The sequence below is a fragment of the Mustelus asterias genome, chromosome 27 (assembly GCF_964213995.1).
Source record: "Mustelus asterias chromosome 27, sMusAst1.hap1.1, whole genome shotgun sequence".
NCBI lineage: Eukaryota > Metazoa > Chordata > Chondrichthyes > Carcharhiniformes > Triakidae > Mustelus > Mustelus asterias.
In genome coordinates this window covers 26185362-26206983 of record NC_135827.1, presented here as the reverse complement: position 1 = coordinate 26206983, position 21622 = coordinate 26185362, and the positions used below count along the sequence as shown (strand labels likewise).

Here is a 21622-nt window from a genome sequence, read left to right as displayed (position 1 = left end):
TAAAATCATTGTCAATGACATCCTGATCTGGGATTGTACAATGTTAGAACATGATGCATTTCTGTGCTTGGTCCAAGACAGAATTAGGACCAGAGTGTTGTAGCTCAACCTTGCTAAATGCAGATTCCGGGTTAACCAGGTTCCTTATGTGGTGAGAAGCCAGATCCAGATGAGGCAAATGTCCACTCCTGAGGAAAAGCACGTCCTGCAGCACTTAGAATCCCTGCAGTGCTGAAGGAGGCCATTTGGCCCATCGAGTCTGCACCAATCACACTCCCACCCAGGCCCTATTCCCGCAACCCCACATATTTACCCTGCTAATCCCCTGATACTAGGGTCAATTTAGCATGGCCAATCAACCTAACCCACACGTCTTTGGACTGTGGGAGGGAACCGGAGCACCCGGAGGAATCCCACGCAGACACGAGGAGAATGTGCAAACTCCACACAGTGACCTGAGGCTGGAATTGAACCTGGGTTCCTGGCACTGTGAGGCAGCAGTGCTGACCACTGTGCCACCATGCTGCCCGTTTTTTGGTATGACAAGTTATATCTAAGTTAATTCCCTGCGACATTGAGATGACTGGAACCCTCCATCAGCTTCTGCACCAGGATATTGAACGGTGTTGGCAGGAGCACCGCACTGCTGCATTCAATAAACTCAAGCATCTGCTTTCAGCCCTTCAGGTGCTACAATATTTGTAACTTAATCAGCAGATACCTCTCATCACGGACTCGGTGCAGTCTGTATCCAGAATGGCTGACCTGTAGCCTTCGTATCAAGGGCTCTCTCTGGCAGTGAAACTCGCTATCCCCAGATCGAGAAGGTACTCCTTGCATTAATCTTCACGTCAGAAATTTCACGACTTCTTCAACAGCCGTCCTGCCAACGTTGAAACTGATCACCAGCCACTCATCACTATTCTTATAAAGGTTTTTTTTATTCACTTCGTGGGACATGATCATCTCTGGCCAGCCAGCATTTATTGCCCATCCCCAGTTGCCTTTGGAGGACAGTTGAGAGTCAACCACATTGCTGCGGCTCTGGAGTCACCTGTAGGTCAGACCAGGTAAGGACAGCAGATTTCCTTCCTTAAAGGACATTAGTGAACCAGATGGGTTTTTCTGACAATTGACAATGGTTTCATGGTCATCAGTAGATTCTTAATTCCAGATTTTTAAAAATCAAATTCAAATTCCACCATCTGTTGTGGCAAAATTAGAACCCAGGTCCCCAGAACATTAGCTGAATTTCTGCATTAATAGTCTAGCGATAATACCACTAGGCCATCGCCTCCCCTTGCAGGAGGATCACATGTACAGGTGGTTTCATGATGCCTTCATGAAAGGCTGGCCTGTGTGATGAAAGGAGTTTCCCCATGAACTTGGCACTTTCTACCCCATGAGAGAAGAGTTAACCATGCAAGTTGGGCTGCTACTGCGTGGCCAGATGTTTGTCATCCCTACTTCTTTGCAGAGGTATCACACCCAGCAACTCCACCAAAGACATCCAAGAGTAGAAGCAACAAAGTGTAGGGCAAAGGAAACTATGTGGTGGCCATCAATGTACATGAACATAGAGAGGGAAGTGCCCAGATGAGCACTAAGGATCGCACTCACGCCTCATCAAACCAAAGAACCATGAGGTCCCAAACCCATAGTCACTCACAGCGGGAGATATATTCAAATAGAATGGGAAACAGTATTGGTACTTGTTAATTCGTGATGGTACGAAGTTGACTATCTGCTCGACATGAAAAGAAACACAGTCATTGGAAAGCTGAAGGGACTCATAGCATTCCCCAGAGGATAATGACGAACAATGCCCGGGAGTTTGTCTCCAGGGAGTTCAAGGACATATGGGACATTGAACACATCATAATCGAACAATATTGCAGAGTGGGCAGTGGACATTCAGCAAAGCATCAAGACACCAAGATTGGTGGCATAGTGGACAGTGAAGAAGGTTATCTCTGATTGCAACGGGATCTTGATCAATTGGGCCAGTGGGCTGACGAATGGCAGATGGAGTTTAATTTAGATAAATGCGAGGTGATGCATTTTGGTAGATTGAACCAGGGCAGGACTTACTCAGTTAATGGTAGGGCACTGTGGAGAGTTACAAAACAAAGAAATCTAGGGGTACAGGTTCATAGCTCCTTGAAAGTGGAGTCACAGGTGGACAGAGTGGTGAAGAAGGCATTCAGGATGCTTGGTTTCATTGGTCAGAATATTGAATACAGGAGTTGGGATGTCTTGTTGAAGTAGTATAAGACATTGGTAAGGCCACACTTGGAATACTGTGTACAGTTCTGCTCACCCTTTTATAGAAAGGATATTATTAAACTAGAAACAGTGCAGAAAAGATATACCAGGATGCTACCGGGACTTGATGGTTTGAGTTATAAGGAGAGGCTGGATAGACTGGGACTTTTTTCTCTGGAGCGTAGAAGACTGAGGGGTGATCTTATAGAGGTCTATAAAATAATGAGGGGCACAGATCAGCTAGATAATCAATATCTTTTCCCAAAGGTAGGGGAGTCTAAAACTAGAGGGCATAGGTTTAACGTGAGAGGGGAGAGATACAGAAGTGTTCAGAGGGGCAATTTTTTCACACAGAGGGTGGTGAGTGTCTGGACCAAGCTGCCAAAAGTAGTAGTAGAGGCGGTAAATTGTGTCTTTTAAAAAGCAGTTAGACATTTACATGGGTAAGATGGATATAGAGGGATTTGGGCCAAATGCAGGCAATTGGGATTATTTTAGGGGTTTAAAAAAAAGGGGCAGCATAAACAAGTTGGGTCAAAGGGCCTGTTTCCATGCTGTAAACCTCTATGATTCTATCTCCTCAAAAAATGTCTCTGTAACAACACAGACCTCTATGCTGCACTACTCAATCCATGAGATTTGCCAAGATAGGCCTGCCCTCATTAGCAAAAATAATGTTCTCCAGATGTACCTGCACCATGATCCCTGCCACCCAGGTCCTTCTGCAATCCAAAGTGGAAACAAATGTGGTGGAGACCTCATGAAATGGTGACAAAGAGGGAAAAGATACGGTGACCGCAACATTCTGGAACTGAGTCAGTCAGAATGCACACCCCACATGGGAATGACAAACTGGTCCACAGCCATGCCCCTCAACATAACAGCTATGTGGTTGCCTCAGATGTTGCTCTGTCCATCAGGAATCAGTGTCATTCATTACAGGTACCCAAACCAGCAGCACCAACTGCCACGGAGCTTGACACGCTGAGTCTGCAATCTGTATCCTCTACACTGTTGGAGATGGAGGCCCTGCTGGACATCAAAGCAACAAACCCTGCAGCCATTGTGCTTACCCCACAAACGCCTTCTGCCCCGTGGACAACAACCTGAGGGTATCCCAAGCATAGCCAACTGGCACAATTACACTTGGGATGCCTGAGCAGACCAAACTCCAAGCTCAAGGACTATGAGGGCGGTACTGTGGCACAGTGGTTAGCACTGTCGCCTCAGTTCCAGGGACCCATTCCTGCCTTGGGTCACTGTCTGGGTGGAGTTTGCACATTCTCCCCATGTCTGCGTGGGTTTCCTCCGGGTGCTCTGGTTTCCTCCCACAATCCAAAGATGTGTGGGTTAGATGGATTGGCCATGCTGAATTGCCCCTTAGTGTCAGGGGGGATTAGCAGGGTAAATATGTGGGGTTACGGGGATAGGGCCTAGGTGGGATTGTTGTTGGTGCAGACTCGATGGGCTGAATGGCCTCCTTCTGCCCTGTAGGGATTCTATGATGTACTGATTTAGTCTACAGATGGACCTTTTGTTTTAAAAATGGGGGAAAGAGACTTTGAATCAGGTGTGATAACCCGAGACTGTGCAAAGTACATTGTAAATAGTTAATGACCTGTTACTGCCATCCAACATTGTATCTGCCTGATTGTCCCAACTATATGGGGAAATGTAGACTGGGTGTTCATCATGAAGACTGCACCCAGGGAGTGAAGTGTCGGTGAGGGGGAATTTGTCCCCAGCAAGGGGCAGACAGCATGGAAGAGCTGCTAATGTTTCTCAGTGAATGGGTTAACTTCTTAGTCTTTGGCATCATTTCCACACAACCCAACTCTACACTGGCAGTGAGTCCTCCTGTGCACTGGATGGCGCTGGCAGTGAGTCCTCCTGTGCTGTAGGTGGCGCTGGCAGTGAGTCCTCCTGTGCACTGGGTGGCGCTGTCAGTTAGTCCTCCTGTGCTGTGGGTGGCGCTGGCAGTGAGTCCTCCTGTGTTGTGGGTGGCGCTGTCAGTGAGTCCTCCTGTGCTGAGGACGCGCTGTCAGTGAGTCCTCCTGTGCCGTGGGTGGCGCTGTCAGCGACTCCCCTTGTGCACCGGGTGGCGCTGGCAGTGAGTCCTCCTGTACACCGGGTGGCGCTGGCAGTGAGTCCTCCTGTGCACCGGGTGGCGCTGGCAGTGAGTCCTCCTGTGCTGTGGGTGGCGCTGGCAGTGAGTCCTCCTGTGCCGTGGGTGGCACTGTCAGCGAGTCCTCCTGTGCTGTGGGTGGCGCTGTCAGCGATTCCTCCTGTGCTGTGGGTGGCGCTGGCAGTGAGTCCTCCTGTGCTTTCGGTGGCGCTGTCAGCGAGTCCCCCTGTGCCGTGGGTGGCGCTGTCAGTGAGTCCTCCTATGGCGTTGTCAGTGAGTCCTCCTGTGCCGTGGGTGGCGCTGTCAGTGAGTCCTCCTGTGCTGTGGGTGGCGCTGTTCCCTGATTTCGGGGTTGCTGCGGTCGGTGACCTTAATCCTTCCCGGATTTTGGATGTAAACAGAGGCTGGGCCGCCGCTCTGCTCCTGGCTCCAGCGGCAAAAGCGGGGGATTATCGCCGGGGAGCCGCTGCTGGGATGCCACCGGGGAGTATGGAGGACTCGGGCCGGCTGCTGAACGAGCTGCTGCTGCAGAGGAAGTGGCTGGGGCTCGGCCTGCTGGTGCTGGCCTGTCTCTTCCTCCAGCTGCTGCTCAACATCTGGTTGCTATGTGTCTCGGTGCTGCTGGTGTTGCTAGGGGGATGGCTGGGCTCACAGCTGGTGCTCAGCCCCACCAACCTGGTCCACCTGGAGAGGTTTATCAGGCTGGAGCCTACCCTCCCCCCACCAGACTCAGAACTGCTGCTGGCCAAGGAGATTGAAGGCACCATCACCAAGATCATCAGGGATTTTGTCACTTCTTGGTACAGGACTGTCAGCCATGAGCCAGAGTTTGAGAATGAGGTGCAGAGAGCGATGCACGCCATGGCCTTGGAGCTGAAGAGGAGGATGGAGCGCGTGGACAGGAAGGGACTGGCCCAAAAAATCCTTGTCTTGTGCAGCTGCCATTTGGAGATTTACATGAAGGCAAAGAAGACATCACGAGAGAAGACTGGCCGCTACCGGGCTGAGGAAATCCATTCAATGTGGAAAATGTATTGCAAAGTCAGTGAACCTCACATTGCCCTTCAGAGTCCTGCAACAGAAGTGAATTATGCAAGGGGCATTGTCGACCTACTTCTGCACGTACTGGTGCCCCATCCCAATTTGGAGACCAGGACTGGGAGGTTCGTGGTGAGAGAGCTGATCATGTGCAACGTGCTTCTGCCCCTTATAAGCAAAATGGCAGACCCGGATTGGATAAATGGTATTATAATAGAAATTTTTACAAAATCAAGCAATAAGGAGAAAGTAAAGGAGAAACCTCCGCAGCCAGAGGTGCCCACTTCCTTAGACTTGAAAGCCCCAAAAGAGGTCATTGCTGAGACAACACCAACTCCAAAAGCTGAAGATTGTCCCACTTATGATACTGTTGACAGTTTGGAACCCGATATGGCGAAGCCTGACGTATCAACAGATGGAAGTGTGAGTAAATCAAGTGAAAAGATTGAGAAATCTATAGGAGATGTCACCAGTGGTTATGATCACCAAAGACCAGACAAATTAAATCTCTTCTATTCCTGTGAGGAATTCGAACCTGAATCTCCCCAAAATGATGTGAGAAAGGATTCCACAGAATCTTTAACACAGTTAGCGACCGAAGAACTGGTTGTGGACAGGCTGACTCCAATGGAACTAACTAATACCTTTGAGACACTAGAAGATGCAAGCAATGATGAGCAAAACATAGGAGAGTCCACCGTTTTGGATACATATGCTTGCTTGCCATCGTTTGACCAAAACACGGCCTCTCTGGGCCTTGAGCATGTTGATGATGTTGGGAAGGAGGAGGCATTTGCTAAATTAGCAACCTCCACCACCGTTCTAGCTCATGAGACAATCCGAATTCTTGCCAGCCAACACCCTTTTCAGGAAAAGGAGACTATTCCGTCAGATAATTTGACCTGTAACTCCTTAGATGTTGTGTCTGCAGGACCTGTGCACTTACCTTCCCCTACTTCAGTGAATGTGACCGCTTATAGTTTTGAACCACTTTGCAGCCCAGACACACCAGTGGGGATTCACAATTTGAGAATCAGTGGAACAGTCACAGCAAAGGAACACCGAGGAGGGGGATTTCATCCTTACACACTGTACACTATTAAGGCAAGTCACTTTAGAACGATGACGCAAGTCACTATATTCAGTAATACTCATCTGTTGGTGTTTGAAAGATTGTGGATCCTGAAATGACTTGGCCAGCTTAATCATTGAGGGCTCTACACAGACTAGGGACATTGCAGGCTTCTGTCTTTTGTCTCTGCTCGGTTAAGTCGTCTCAGCCTAGATACCAATACCTGTGGGTTATGAAGTTTATTAAAATCCATAGAATCCCTACAGTGCAGAAGGAGCCTATTTGGTTTATTGAGTCTGCACCAACTCTCTGAAAGAGTATTTCACCCAGGCTCTCCCCTCCACCCTATCCCCATAACCCCATGCATTAACCATGACTAATCCGCCTAACCTGCAATCTTGGGACACTAAAGGGTAATTTAGCATGGCCAATCCACCTAACTGCACATCCTCGGAGGAAACCGGAGCACCCGGAGGAAACCCATGCCGACACGGGGAGAACGTGCAAATGCCACACAGACAGTCACCGAAAGCAAAGAATCGAACCCGGGTCCCTGGCGCTGTGAGGCAGCAGTGCTAACCACTGTGCCACCGTGCTGCCATAAGTGAGAAATTGTGCAGTGTCCCTACTTCTGATTGTTGCTTTGGGGATTATGAGGGGTTTGATAGAATAAATGAGGAGAAACTGCTTCCCTTGTCAGGAGGATCGGCAACCAGAGGGCAAAGATCTAATATTATTGGCTAAAGTTCCAGATGAGATGAGAAATCCTTTTTACACAGCCAATTGATATGACACTGCCTGAAAGTGTTGTAGAAGCAGATTCAGTAACCTTCGAAAAGGAATTGGATATATAAAAGGAAACATTTGCAGGACTTTGGGAAAGAGCAGGCACTGGAATTAATTGGGCAGCTCTTTTGAAGAGCCTGCACAGACATGATGGGCTGAATGGTCTCCTGTAACATCATGACCTTCCCTGGTGGACACCTAGTGAGACTAGCCTTGGTAGTTGAATGGTTGCATACAGTCAAGATCCATTCATGAATAATGGTCACTGACACAAGGTATCTGAGAGTGACTTTGGCTTACGAAATGTAATAAAAGTAAGGTGGTGATGCTTGAAGGAAAACAAAAGAGGGAAGAAAATTTGCATAGAAAGTGATATTTGTTGCGCACAATTTTCCAAAATCTTGGATATACTTATGACATTGGATTTAAACTCTTCCACATCAATGTGTGATTTTGAGGAGTTGACTTCAGAAAGACACCATAATAGTTATTGTGTTCCAGTGATTTGTGCTTTATAAAGTATTGAAGGGCCCTTTTTTATTTCTTGTCCTATTTTTACATTGTGTTTGCACAATCATGCATGTCTCTGTAACCTCCTCCAGCCCTGCACCCTCTGTGGTCTCTACGCTCATCCTCTTGCTCACCCCTGGTTTTAATTGCTCCCCCCAGCCACCTTGGCCATAAGCTCTGAAATTTCATCTCTAAACTTACCTGCCTCTCCACCTCACTTCCTCCTTTAAGGCCCTCTTCAAACCGATCTCTTGTGTGACTCAAGGTCAATTCTGTTTGGTAATGATCCTGTAAAGCGCCTTGGGACATTTTCCTATGTTGAATGAGTCATATAAATAAATGCAGGTTGTTGATCAATTCGTGTTCTGGTTTCAACAACTCAGCAGTTGGAGGTGTCATTGTATTTTTAACATGGGATGGGCTGTTTGGAAATGAAACCATGGAAGAATCTCGGTATGTTGATGGAATTTAAGTTGTCCGAGGGAAGCGCGTTTTGCAATATCGGTCAGAACTTGTGACTGTCAGTGAGAGGGCATTGCTACTTATGAACAAGAGTGTTATAACATTGTAGTACCTTATAGCCTCGTGTATAAAATAACCCATTTATAATGTTTATGATGAAATAATATTTCATTATATTTCATATAATATTTCATTATAATTACAATGAAACAATAATGAAATAATTTACAATGAAATAATATTCATTTCCTCCAGTCAAAACAGAAACATCTAAAGCTATCTAAAATCCACATATAAGGGTCTTCTCTACCTCTGCAGCTTGCCAGAGAATAGGAAATTTTATTTAAGAGATATTCTGACTGTCGCACATGGGGGCAGCAGGGAGATGGGGAGCAGGTGACCAGGAGCCTGAGGAGGCAGTTGAGTGCAGATTTGGGACGCTGGAATTAGAAGAGTGCGAACTGGGAGACTGAGAGGTGGAACGAGGAGTGGAGGGTACTGAGATGTGAAAAGAGGAGGGAAGTACCGTTATAAAGTAGCGAGAAGAGCCTTAATAAGCCAAGAGCAGTTCAGTATTATTCTCCGGGTATGTGACAAGATTATCTTCACACAGGCAACAATCTACTTTTAGTAACATAAGTTCCTAGTTTCGCATGGATATATATTTATCCAGGTATATAAAATATATATTAGATACAGGATGTAATTTAAACAAATAAGCCATTGTCCTGAGTGTAGTTCTTTAAAAAAGGCAATTTAATACAATAGCCTGTATATACAGGACAGCCTCTGGCCAACTGCACCATCTCTGATGCAACTCAAGCTGAGATGAACTAAACAGTGAAATTCAGGATCTTTGAAGTGAACTTTTAACCCAATTTCTCCATCTTGAAGACAGTCCTATGTAACATCCACCACCTCTACCCCTCCTGCATCTGTCCTTGGAAAGAAATTGTTACTCCAAGTCACTTCCAATGTCACTCTCAAGGTCCTAACTGTCTCGCCTCCATCCACCACAATACCTCTGCAGCTATTGATCTGCCCAGTTATACCCTCGCTTTCTGGGTGCTTAACCCCCCCCCAATGAAACCCTTACTCTCTCACCCTGACCATTCCAAGTGGTATAAATTCTTAAATCCAAGGGTTGCAGAGATGAACATTTATGGTGCACAACTTTAGTTGTTTACTGATAAAAACAGAAAATTATGGATAAACTCAACATGTCTGGCACCATCTGTGGCAGCAACTTCACAGATGCTGCCAGACCTGCTAAGTTTATCCAGCATTTTCAGTTTTTATTTCAGACTTCAAAAATCTGCAATATTTTCCTTTTAATTGGTTTCGCTATTTATCTGGCTCAAACACTGGAGGCACTATCAGGCCCTGCTTTCTGCTAAAACGACTAGATTAAACTAGGATCATTCTGGAGTGCAAAGATTCTCCCAGCTTCTTTTCTGTATTATCAACCAGCAGCTTAAACTTCTTTTCTTTTCCCCTGAACATTCCCTCCAACAAATGTAGGGAGTTCATCGACTCCTTTTGCAATTGTCAGCTGCTATTGATACACTCCCTTCGCCCTCTGATCCGTCCCTGCCCCAACCTTGCCTATCAAACCAGTTGCCCCTGCCCCAGCACTAAAGTTCATCTTTCTCTGGTTTCACTCCAATATTCCCTTGTGCCTTCAATACGTTTGTCTTATGAGACCCACCCTCCTGTTCTCTTGATCTTATTCCAACTAAGGCGCTGGCAATTCAATGTCCCTTCCTGCACTTTCGAAATCCTGGAATGTGTTATTATTAAAATCTGTGCCTTTTTTTTGCAACTTCATATTTGAACCACTTTCCTGGGGTTTAATTCTCGCCACTGCAATGAAACAGCTTGAAACAAAGTCACAACTGACTCTCTCCTCAGTCTTCTCAACCTGAATGCAGGCTTTGACACAATTGACCAAACCATCCTCCTTCAACGCCTCTTCGCTGTTGTCCAGCTGAGGGCGACTGCCCTTGTGTTTTTCCCCTCTTACCTATCCAATTGTAGCCAGGGAACCTCCTGCTTCTCTTCCTGCTGTCTCATTGCCTTTGACGTCTGTCTGTCCTTGGCTTTTTCCTGTTTGGCAGCTGCACGCTCCCCTTTGACAGGCTCCATATGTATGTTGGCAACACCTAGCCCTACCTTACCATTCATATCTATCAACGCCACACACGCCCCCAGAGCCCACCACTGTATCTGATTTATCCAACATCCAGACCTGGGTGAGCTGTCATTTCCTCCTATAAAGCATTTGGAAGACTGAAGCTATTGTTTTGATCCCCATCAGCAACTTAGACCCCTCACCACCGATTCTATTGGTGATTATGTTCCTCAGAAGGGTCTTGTGATGTTTAGGGGGGTACAAAAAGAGCAATAAGACTGGTCCGCATGTGTGAAAGCAGTGAGCTATAGGAATATCACTGAGAAACCCATGCTGAAACAGGGTATTTAAGAAGTTTAATCCAGATTGAATTAAGATATGTAATATCAAGTAAAGCCAGAAAATTACTTTGAGGTAAATTGAGAAAGTGAGGCCAGGAGGCATTAAATTAGGAAGAAAAAGAAAGACCAGCATTTTTCATCTTTCACGATAACAGGGCATCTCAAAGTGCTTTACAGCTAATAAGGTAGTCTGTGAGGAGGTGGGTGATTGGTTATCAAGGGGAAGGTGGGATGAGGTTACTCTCAGATCAGCCATGATCTTATTAAGTGGCGGAGCAGGCTGGAGGGGCTGAATGGCCTAATCCTGCTCCTTGTTTGTATGTTTCTATATTTGTGTGTAATGTGGGAAATGCAGCAGCCAGTTTGCACACAGCAATCTCCCACAAACAGAGATGCGATAAGGTCCCGGTGATGGTGATGGATTGACTGAGGGATAGATATTGGCCAGCTCACTGTGGGTAACTCACCTGCTTTTCCTCAAAATAGTGCCACGGCATATTTTACCTCTGATGAGAAGGCAGACAGAGCCTCGATTTAACACCTCAGCTGAAAGACGGATTAAAAATGAGCAATAAATTAATTTAAAATAGATTGTTGGAAAAAATTCTTCATTTATCTGTTTGGAGTATTTTGCTGGGCAAGGCAGTAGAGGGAAGAAATTGGGAACCTTCAGTTGATGTGATATTAGGAGAGTTGGGGCACAGGATTTCAATTGTGGTTCAGTTGGTGGCACGCTTGCTTCTGAGTCAGAGGTTGTGGGTTGACGTCTCATTCCAGAGACTTGAGCACAAAAGTTGATGACAGTCCACTGCAGTAATGATGGAGTGCTGCACTTTCAGAGGTGCAACGTTCCAGATGGGGTGTTAAACCGAGGCCCGATTTTCCCCCTCAGGTTGATGTAAAAGACCCGGGCTTATTTTTGAAGGAGAGCATTCAGAGATCTCCTCAGTGTTCTACCTAATGTTTATCCCTCAAACAACATCGGAAAAAACAGATCGTCTGGTCATCATCGCATCACTGTTCACCAGAACCTTTCTGTGAGTTGGTGCTGCGTTTCCTCACATTACAACAATGACTCGACTTCAAAGATGCTTAATAGGCTTTAAGCATTTTGTGACGTTATGTTCTATAAATGCCACATGAATGCAGTAATTTATTTTTAGAGGAATATGTTTTGTTGGACTGAATAGCTTTTCTCTTTCTAACTTGCATTTCTGAGATGCATTTATTTGTAATGTTCAGGTTTCATTTACGAGGAAATAACTTTAGAATAAGTCTTTTTTTAAAACCTCATGGCAAGCATGGTGGCGCAGTGGTTAGCACTGCTGCCTCACAGTGCTCGGGATCCTGGTTCAATTCCGGCCTCGGGTGACTGTGTGGAGTTTGCACATTCTCTCTGTGTCTGCGTGGGTTTCCTCCGGGTGCTCCGGTTTCCTCCCACAGTACAAAGATGTGCGGGTTAGGTGCTTTGGCCATGCTAAATTTCTCCTTAGTGTCCTGGGATGCGTAGGTTACAGGGATTAGTGGGGTAAATATTTGGGGTTATGGGGATAGGGCCTGGGTGGGATTATTGAGAGTTCAGGCTGAATGGGCCTAAAGCCACCTTCTGCACTGTAGGGATTCTATGAAATGTCAAAAAGATTTACAGAGAATAAAGCATATCCAGTGCCAAGATGGAAAAAGTCTGGCTGGATTTTATGTTTATTAAATGTTTGACAAGATAGTGAATTTTGAGTTAGTTTGGTTGAAGGTTGCATATCTTGTAGAGACATCACTTATGGACAAACACATTTATCTCTTAACAGTATGAAACGGCACTGGACACAGAGAATCCTGGAACACTCCAGCAGGTGGCGTACCACACCGTTAATCGACGCTACAGTGAATTCCTGAACCTGCAAACTAGGTTAGAGGAAAAGACAGAACTCCGCAAGCTCCTCAAAAGTAAGAAACCTGATAACATTTGCAAATCCTAATCTTGCACAAGAATCTCCACCCATGGTGGGCTTGCAGCTCCCAATGTAACGGAAAGTGTGAGTGGGGATAGCACCAGGAGGTGGAGCGAGGAAGGAAGCGCACAAATGCGTACAATGCATACATCTTGCTCGACTCTGCACGTGCCAGTTTTAAATCAAAAGAGTCGTATAAATGTCCCTGGTTGACTGTTTTTCTCATTCTGCCTTTGAGGAAGTACCTTACTTCTGTTTGGGAGACAGTTTGAGGGCTTAATGTGTAAAATGCATTGTGCATAACATAGCATATTTTATAGTGCTTTAACTGTTCCACTCAGCCTTTTCTGAAAATATTGTTTGTCATGTATCCTGCAAGGTACTCAGTAAAGTATGCTGGTAATTTTATCTATGTGCATTCAAAATACACTTACTTTTTTAAACTATGAATTGGAATAAATAAAATGTGATATGCTTCTTTAATCATTTTTACTTTTGAATAACCAGACTATATTTATGCTCCATAAATTAGGTCTTTTTCTTTCTCATGAGTCATGTTCCATATTTCTTCTTACTTTTTCTATGAGTATAAAACGGAATTTGTTTGAATGATAGAACTTTAGCAAAGCTTACAGACCATTTTAATATTTGCCACATTTCTCTGAAGTGCTTCCAAACCGCACTCAAACAATGAGTTTGCTTTGGGAGCTGTTCAGTTTTATCAGGGGACACAAGCTGTAATAATTCTAAAACACTTCGCAGTCGAAAGAATTGTCCTCGACCGAGTGTTGCAGACTGGCACGTTCCAAGGTCCAGGACTACGCGCTGAGGGACGCGCCCAAGCTTGGGGCAGCCGCCGCAAAGGCACAATGGGGAAAGGCCACCGTGTAAAGCCTTTCAACCGAGGCAGACCGAGGGCCGGGTAACTGCAGAACACCCTCGGCCTGCGTAACTGTGTGCTTATCTGAAAAACAAAAAGCACACAGTAAAATCTGATGTATGTTCATAGTTTTAAGTTTTGAAATGTAATGAATGTAATGTGTAAATGAGAAAAGTATTGTACTGTAAAAATGATTTTTTTTTGCACTGTTTGTAACTTTTGGATCTGTCGTTTTGCAATGCTTCATTTGAGAGTTTTTTTTATGAATAAAGTATATTTAATAAAAAAAAATTCTAAAACACTTCACGGCCTTTTGGCTAAGATCAAGTGTAGTTTAGTAGACCTGCACTTGATACAAGTCAATGAGGTTTCACTGAGGCTTCATCTAAAGCAATTTTTAAAAAACGGCATCTTGGCCTTTTGGCTAAAATGCAAATGAGATCAAGCACTGGAGGGGGTGCAATGCCTGCTCCTATCAGCTTGGATCATGTAGATCGAGCCCAAGACAGGAAGAGGCTTGCCTGTCTTGTAAGCTTGAATCTGTAATGTCTCACTGGTTGAGACTTTGAATTGGATTTTGATTGGATATAGCAAAAAGAAAATTCTAAAACGTCGTCTTCAAACTACCACGTGCAATAAGTAGCACAATTTCTTTAAATGCAGATTTTGTTTGATCTTCTTAATAGATTTTTGTTGGTTTCCAGATGTTAAAGGACCAAAGAAGCTCTTTCCTGACCTGCCTTTTGGCAACATGGACAGTGATAAGGTTGAAGCTCGAAAAAGCCTTCTTGAGACCTTTCTTAAGGTAAGGGAGAAGTAACACCAAGATCGTAGTGTTTCTTTTCTTAAAGGTGATAGTTCACCATTTTAAAATCAATCAGTTTACCCTTTGCTTGCAGTGCCTCATTCAGACCCAAATCAGTCCTCCTCTTGTATATGTCCAACACATGCATAAACAAATCCTTTATTCAAAACAATGAATGCACATTTATATAAAGGCAAAATACTGCGGATGCTGGAATCTGAAACAAAAACAGAAAATGCTGGAAAATCTCAGCAGTTCTGACAGCATCTGTGGAGAGAGAACAGAGCCAGTGTTTCGAGACTGGATGACCCTGCGTCAGAACTCATATTTATGCACATTTATGATGTCTTGTGCTCATCCAAGTTGTGACACCTGGAATCAGCATTGTGTACCTTTGGCTTTGGTGTGGCTCAATTAGATTCAGGGTCAGTTTTCAACATAGTTTCCATAATGCAATCCAAGTCCAACCGTAGAAATGCAGTTCCTATTGCATCCAGATAATGTTCTCCATTTCTTACAGCAGCCATTTGTGGCTTCATGCTGTAAGGTTGTTAGTTTGTGGAGTATTATGAGCAATTTTGCCAGTTGGAGCTTGACTGCAAAATCCGAAATTTTCTGTGCCATCATCCTAAACTTGCCATGTTATTTTAATATAAATCATTATTGACCACCTTCTGTTATAACTAAAATATCACCAGATTCTGTTCCTTTGTGTCCATTTACTTTGGGATTAAAAAGGTGCTATTTGTACATTGCTTTGCAGCAGCTGTGTCTCGCTGGTCTGACACCTTCAGCCTTGTATTAAAAACCTTCTACTTGAATCTTAGAGTATAATTCCTCCTGTAGCCCATGTTCAACTGTGTCCGAGACTAAACTCAACTCAGGCAACAGGGGAATAGAATTTGCCTATTGGATTAGCAAATTGGACATGTTATATGTAAACTGAATACAAACATTACAATGGCTAGCCTAATCAGATTGTAATTTCAATGCTTGTTAGCTATTTTGTTCCTCATGGTATAGCCATAAATCGCTGGAAACTTATCATTTGTATTATACATAGATTTGTAGTTCAGAAAGTTGAAGTTGAACTCTATCAACAAGAGATTTTGATTTGATTTATTATTGTCACATGTATTAGTATACTTTGAAAACTATACAGACAAAGCATACCATACCATAGAGAAGGAAAGGAGAGAGTGCAGAATGTAGTGTTACAGTCATAGCTAGGGCGTAGAGAAAGATCAACTTAATGTGAGGCAGGTCCATTCAAAAGTCTGATGGCAGCAGGGAAGAAGCTGTTCTTGAGTAAGTTGGTACGTGACCTCAGACTTTTATAAGTTTTTCCCGACGGTAGAAGGTGGAAGAGCGTATGTCCGGGGTGCGTGGGGTCCTTGATTATGCTGGCTGCTTTTCCGAGGCAGCGGGAAGTGCAGACAGAGTCAATGGAGTCTCACTTAGGCCTCCATTTAATTGCAACCTCCAGGTATAGTCAGATGCTTCAACAGAGTTTACTTCAGTGAGGGTACAGCCAAGGAGCTGAAAGTAAATGAAATACCAAGTCTGCTAATTCTGTCTTTTAATTTGAATTGCTATCATTTTGTTTCTGTTCTATTTTCTATGTGAAACACTTAATAATCTTCTTCCCTTTTTATGCAGCAACTGTGTGCCATTCCTGAAAGTGCTTATTCTGAGGAAATGCAGGAGTTTCTGGCTCTAAACACTGACGCCAGAATTGCTTTTGTGAAGAAATCATTTGTGTCCAGGATTGACAAGGTAACTTTGTAAATGTTTGAATAATTTTGGTTAAGTTTAATTTTGCATCTTCTCTTCAAGAACTGCCATTTGTTAAATACCACACGGTGATAGCTACATATTTTCTTTTAAAAGTTGGAGATGTTCAGTTCTCAGGCTGAGTTTGTTGCAATAAATTAAAACTGTTTTGAATCCTAGGTGTGTGTTTGAAACACAGCGGATTAAAATCCCCAATCAAACCACTTTTTAACCTTTGGATGTTCTGCACGAGAAAACTTAGTGATGAAGGGTTTTAATGGGGTTTATTACAACGGCAACAAGGAAATTGATATTGGCATGTGTTGCTTCTCCCGCAGATTGTTGTCAGCGCAATCGTGGACACATTGAAGACAGCATTCCCCCGAATAGAACCCCAGAGTCCTACTGAGGATTTGGGAGAGTGTGAGGTCGATGGAAAATCTCAAGGGGACGGAAAGAAAGTGACCAAGTAGGTATCAATAGAAAACACAATGTAATTGATGCCTGTTAGTTTTTGAAGCCTCTTGTTTCTCCCACATAGCTGTGCCTTTTATTCACACCCCCAACTGTTTCCATTTCTTTCCTGAAGACATTGTTTTCTATGGAATGCTGTTTCAAAGGTGCCAACAATTGTCTGGTACTTTCCCCTGTGGCCATTTGAAAAATCAACAAATGATTAGGGCGGCAGGGTGGCACGGTGGTTAGCATTGCTGCCTCACAGCGCCAGGGACCCGGGTTCAATTCCAGCCTTGGGTCATTGTCTGTGTGGAGTTTGCACATTTGCTCTGTGTCTGCGTGTGTTTCCTCCGGGTGCTCCGGTTTCCTCCCACAGTCCGAAGACGTGTGGGTTAGGTGGATTGGCCATGATAAATTGCCCCATAGTGTCAGGGGGACAAGCAGGGTAAATAGGTGGGGTTACAGGGATAGGACCCGGGTGGGATTGTTGTCAGTGCAGGCTTGATGGGCCGAATGGCCTCCTTCTGCACTGTAGGAATTCTATGATTCTATGAACCCTTGGGCAGTGATTGTCTGAGTCTGTTTCTGTCCTTTTCTGAAGTCCTGTTTTTAACATGTAAGTTTGAGAAAAGCGCTATCAAATGCCAAGTCAATGTGTAGGTCATTGAGGCATGGTTTATGTCTTGCGAGAGGGAACTGGAGTGAAAGATTACTAGTGAACTAGGGACAGCACCACAGGAGATTTGAATATTGTGAATTATTTTGGAGATGTTATACGACCGCGTTATGTGACAAATATAGGAATTATTTCTTTGTTAGCACTTGAAATACTAGCAACTTTATTTTTTCAGATCTCGTCTGAGGTTTACTTCCAGTAAGATTGCTCCAGCATTGAATGTTGGTGATATTCAAACAAAAGTCACGTACTGCTACAATGAGAACAGCGTAAGTAACCAGTTCCCTTGTTTTATTCCATGCTAAATGCAGAAGTATGCAAGTCAAATGATGTGTCTGCTTATAATCCACTAAAGATAAATAATTTTTAGAATCAAATCTTTTGCGGTATCCGTTCCAATTTCTAGATGGGTTGTTCACTGGGATTCTGAAGATATCTATAAATTATGTAATCTACTTTATATTTTAGTTTTCCGTCGGGAGATCTGAATGCCATTATGTGGAGTTTAAATGTTTTGCCAAAAAGCCTGCTGATTTTACTTTGACGAAAGGCCTTGTATTATCTGCCCAGTAGCCTGTTAAGTATTGCGCTGAAGGGATAATTGCATCTCTGTTGCTTCATAATTCTGGAATGTACTTTTGATTGACCCTCTCATTGGGCCTGAACTTTCTCGGAGTGGCAATCAGCGCCTGGATCAAAGTCCAGGATAGTCGAAGTGAAACAGGCCACTTTTGTTTTTATGGCATTAACTGCCATAAACCAGGTCAGTTTTAAGGTCGTGAAATGTCCTTGAGAGGCCAGGGTGAAGGTAAGTGGATAAGATTTGGAGGGCAGGGGGATTAAAGGCCGATGGGGGTCTGGAAGATTGGAGGAGGATTAGAGGTTGGGGTGTGAATTAGAGGTCGGAAGGAGGATTGGAGGTCAGCAGGGTATTGGAGGACTTGGGGGAGAATTGGAGTTTGGAGGGAGAAATTGGAGTTTGGAGAGAGAAATTGGAGGTTGAAGGCGAGGAATTAGAAGTCGGGGGATGGATTGGAGGTCGGGGAGGCGGTGGATCGGAGGTCAGGGGGCGGTGGTGGGTGGGAGGTCGGGGGGGGGGTGGCGGCGGTGGGTGGGAGGTCGGGGGTGTGTGGCGGTGGTGGGTGGGAGGTCGGGGGGGGTGTGGCGGCGGTGGGTGGGAGGTCGGGGGGGGTGGCGGTGGGTGGGAGGTCGGGGGGGGGTGGCAGTGGGTGGGAGGTCAACCTTTCATGATATAAATTCTATTTGAATCTATTCTTTATTAGTGTAAAGTGGATGACCTCTCACTTGGTTGCATTGAAATCTATCTACCACAGTTAGATAGAAATCTATCTACCACAGTTTCATCAGTGTCTGTTTTTTACTTTAGGCTCCAGTTTAAATTATTGTACCACAGTTAAAACCCTAAAGACCTCAGTTAATCAACTTCCATATTCCCTCACTACAAGCCTAGTTTATGTAATCTCTCCTTCAATGTAACCCTTGGAGTCTATTTACTTATAATGATCAAGATTTCATAAATAATGTGTTTTGGTGGTGTAAGAGAATGACCTGATCTTCCTCAAACAGCAGCAAGTCATCTTTTAAGTCCACCTGAAGATGCAGGCAGAACTTCTCCTCCAAAAAATAGATAATTCTGCAATCCCTCAGCACTGCTTTGAAGTGTCAGCCTAGATCATGTGCTCAAGTCTGGGGTTGGAGGTGGGAGGGCAGTGGGTGCTGGGAGGTGGGGGCGGTTCACGGACAGCTTGAATCTCCAATTGTTTTGGCACAAAGACAAGGCACTGGTATTGAGCCAAACTGATATCAAGGAGTAAATATTACTGTAAGTAATGTACTTTCAATGTCAAATTATCTTTATTTCTCTCTCTCTGCATCCTCAAGTAACATATTTATTTTTCAAAATTGTCATATGTTACAAGAAGTCTCAATTTAAATCAGTGCTGCCCAACCCCATGGAGACTCAGCATTTCAAGTCAGGAAGATGCCAGAGAAGCACTTAGCTGAGGTAGCCCATAGCTAACAGGCTTAATTGATTTGTGTCTTCATTTACTCTCCTGAGGTTAATGCCCATTGCATTACAAGATGCTGTTGTGAAGAGTCAGTCATTTTCTATCTTGGGACTTGTTGAGACTTTACTTTTCTATTTCCACTTGAAAATCCCAGCAATTGGTTGATGTTTCAAACTAAATTCTAATTCGATGATACGAAACATGATTGTGGAAAAAATGATTATGGGACTAGAAAAGAAAAGAAAATTGTACAATGAACCTATGTTAAGTTATCTCTGCAAAGACATTTACATAATATTGTTGCGCCGATGACATTGTCAGCATGTTATCCTCATTATGTCAGGACCTTACCTCCTCGAATAGATTTCATCTAAATGCAGAAAGGCAACAAATGACTCATTAACTAAATTTTGAAAAGATGCCAAAGAGGTCGGATGACTATCATAGAACTTGTCTCTGTTACGTCTTGGCTCTTGTACTTAGCAATTTGATGTAAAGAGATACTTAGACTGAGAACTGTCATTAGTTTTTGGCAGGAGATCGTTAATGGTGCATTACTGTCTAAGGCAAACATTCACATGGTGCTTGGTACTCATAAATTGCAACATTACTTTTAAAGAAATCTTGATCAAATGCTCAAAAAACAAACAAAACGACTGAAATACATATTTTTCACTTTTTCTGCTCTCTACCTTTTTGTCTCCCCCTCTTTCGGTTTCTCTGTTCTACCTCGCTCACATTTTGTTTCAGGCGAGCACCAAAGGTAGATTAAAGGAGATAGATATATGAAAGAGGTCAGAATTGGGGGAGCTTAGAGTGTTTAGAATACTGTAAAGTTGGAAGAGGTTACAGAACTAGAGATGCACAAATGATGAAGTGATTTTAACACAAAGGTGAGGAGCATCTTAAACTAGAAATCATAAACTAGAAAGAGTGCAGAAAAGATTTACTAGGATTCTACCAGGACTTGATAGTTTCAGTTATAAGGAGAGGCTGGATAGACTGGAACTTTTTTCTCTGGAGCGTAGAAGGCTGAGGGGTGATCTTATAGAGGTTTATAAAACAATGAGGGGCATACATCAGCTAGATAGTCAATATCTTTTCCCAAAGGTAGGGGAGTCTAAAACTAGAGGGCATAGGTTTAAGGTGAGAGGGGAGAGATACAAAAGTGTACAGAGCGGCAATTCTTTCACACACAGGCAGGTACAATTTTGTCTTTTAAAAAGCATTTAGACAGTTACATGGGTAAGGTGGGTATAGAGGGATATGGGCCAAATGTGGGCAATTGGGACTAGCTTTGGGATTTTAAAAAAAGGGCGGCATGGACAAGTTGGGCCGAAGGGCCTGTTTCCATGCTGTAAACCTCTATGACTCGATTTTGGGATACCAGGAGCTAATGTAGGTCAGTGAGCATAAGGCTAATAAGTGAGTGGCTTTTGGTGCAGGTTAGGCTAGGGGCAGCAGAGTTTTGTATCAGCTGAGGCCTATTGAAGGTTAAAGACGAAAGGCTGGCTAGCAGTGCATTGGAATAATTGAATCTGGAGGTGACTAAGATGTGCAAGAGAGTCTTAGAAGCATAGAACATAGGAGCAGGAGCTCCTTGAGCCTGCTCCACCATTCAGTGTGATCATGGCTGACCCGCTAACTGAATGCTATGCTCCTAGCAGTCTCCCCATGCCTTTTGATGCCTTTAGTGTTTAGAATTCTATCTATTTCCTTCTTAAATATATTCAGTGACTTGGACTCCATTGCCTTCTGTGACAGAGAATTCCCCAGGTTTTGGCAGTGGATGAGCCAGGAGTGGATATAGACAATATTGTGGATGTGAAGTAGGGGAAGAGTTGGAAGCTCAGCGTAGGGTCAAGAGCGTGCCAAAGTTGGAAACAGTTTGCTTCAATCTGAGGCAGTGGTCAGGTAGCAGGATAGCTCCTTAGTCAAGGGTCTAGTTTCCATACAGATCAAGGTAAGAAACCATTGCAGAGAATTCTCTGGCTATGACTTGATAAGCAAGAGTGGAATCAGGCGAAGGTTATCCCAAGTGGGCAAAGGAGGAGAGCTTTTGGAGGAGAATGGTGTGATTGAAGCATGAAGCATGGAGTTTGGGAAATTATGTGTATAGAGTTGGGAGGTGACAATATCTTCAGAACACTTGGAGAGAGAAGGGCAATTGGAGATGGGCTTGCAAGGATGTGGACATTGGAGGTCATTTTTTGAGGGAGGTGGTAATGATGGCAGTTTTGAAAGGGCAGGGGGGAGGACAGTACCTGGCATAAGGGAGCCATATACAAATTTAGCTAGCATGTGAGATTGGAAGGGAAGTTAG

At 44.2% G+C, this 21622-nt stretch overlaps 1 protein-coding gene across 4 annotated transcripts in view; it reads left to right on the top strand.

Annotated features, from left to right (window-relative positions):
• Positions 1–4716: 4716 nt before the first annotated feature.
• The window catches only part of snx19b (sorting nexin 19b), a 167184-nt gene continuing 150278 nt past the window's right edge, over positions 4717–21622 (top strand). For 2 of the 4 annotated variants that reach the window (XM_078198904.1, XM_078198905.1), the window contains exons 1-6: positions 4754–6532; positions 12536–12674; positions 14264–14364; positions 16024–16140; positions 16476–16606; positions 17445–17538. In XM_078198904.1, coding sequence (XP_078055030.1) covers positions 4865–6532; positions 12536–12674; positions 14264–14364; positions 16024–16140; positions 16476–16606; positions 17445–17538 — 2250 coding nt within the window. In that variant the 5' untranslated portion in view covers positions 4754–4864. Of the gene's footprint in view, positions 6533–12535; positions 12675–14263; positions 14365–16023; positions 16141–16475; positions 16607–17444; positions 17539–21622 lie in introns of all 4 variants that reach the window. The other 2 variants (XM_078198903.1, XM_078198906.1) reach the window with 2 other exon arrangements.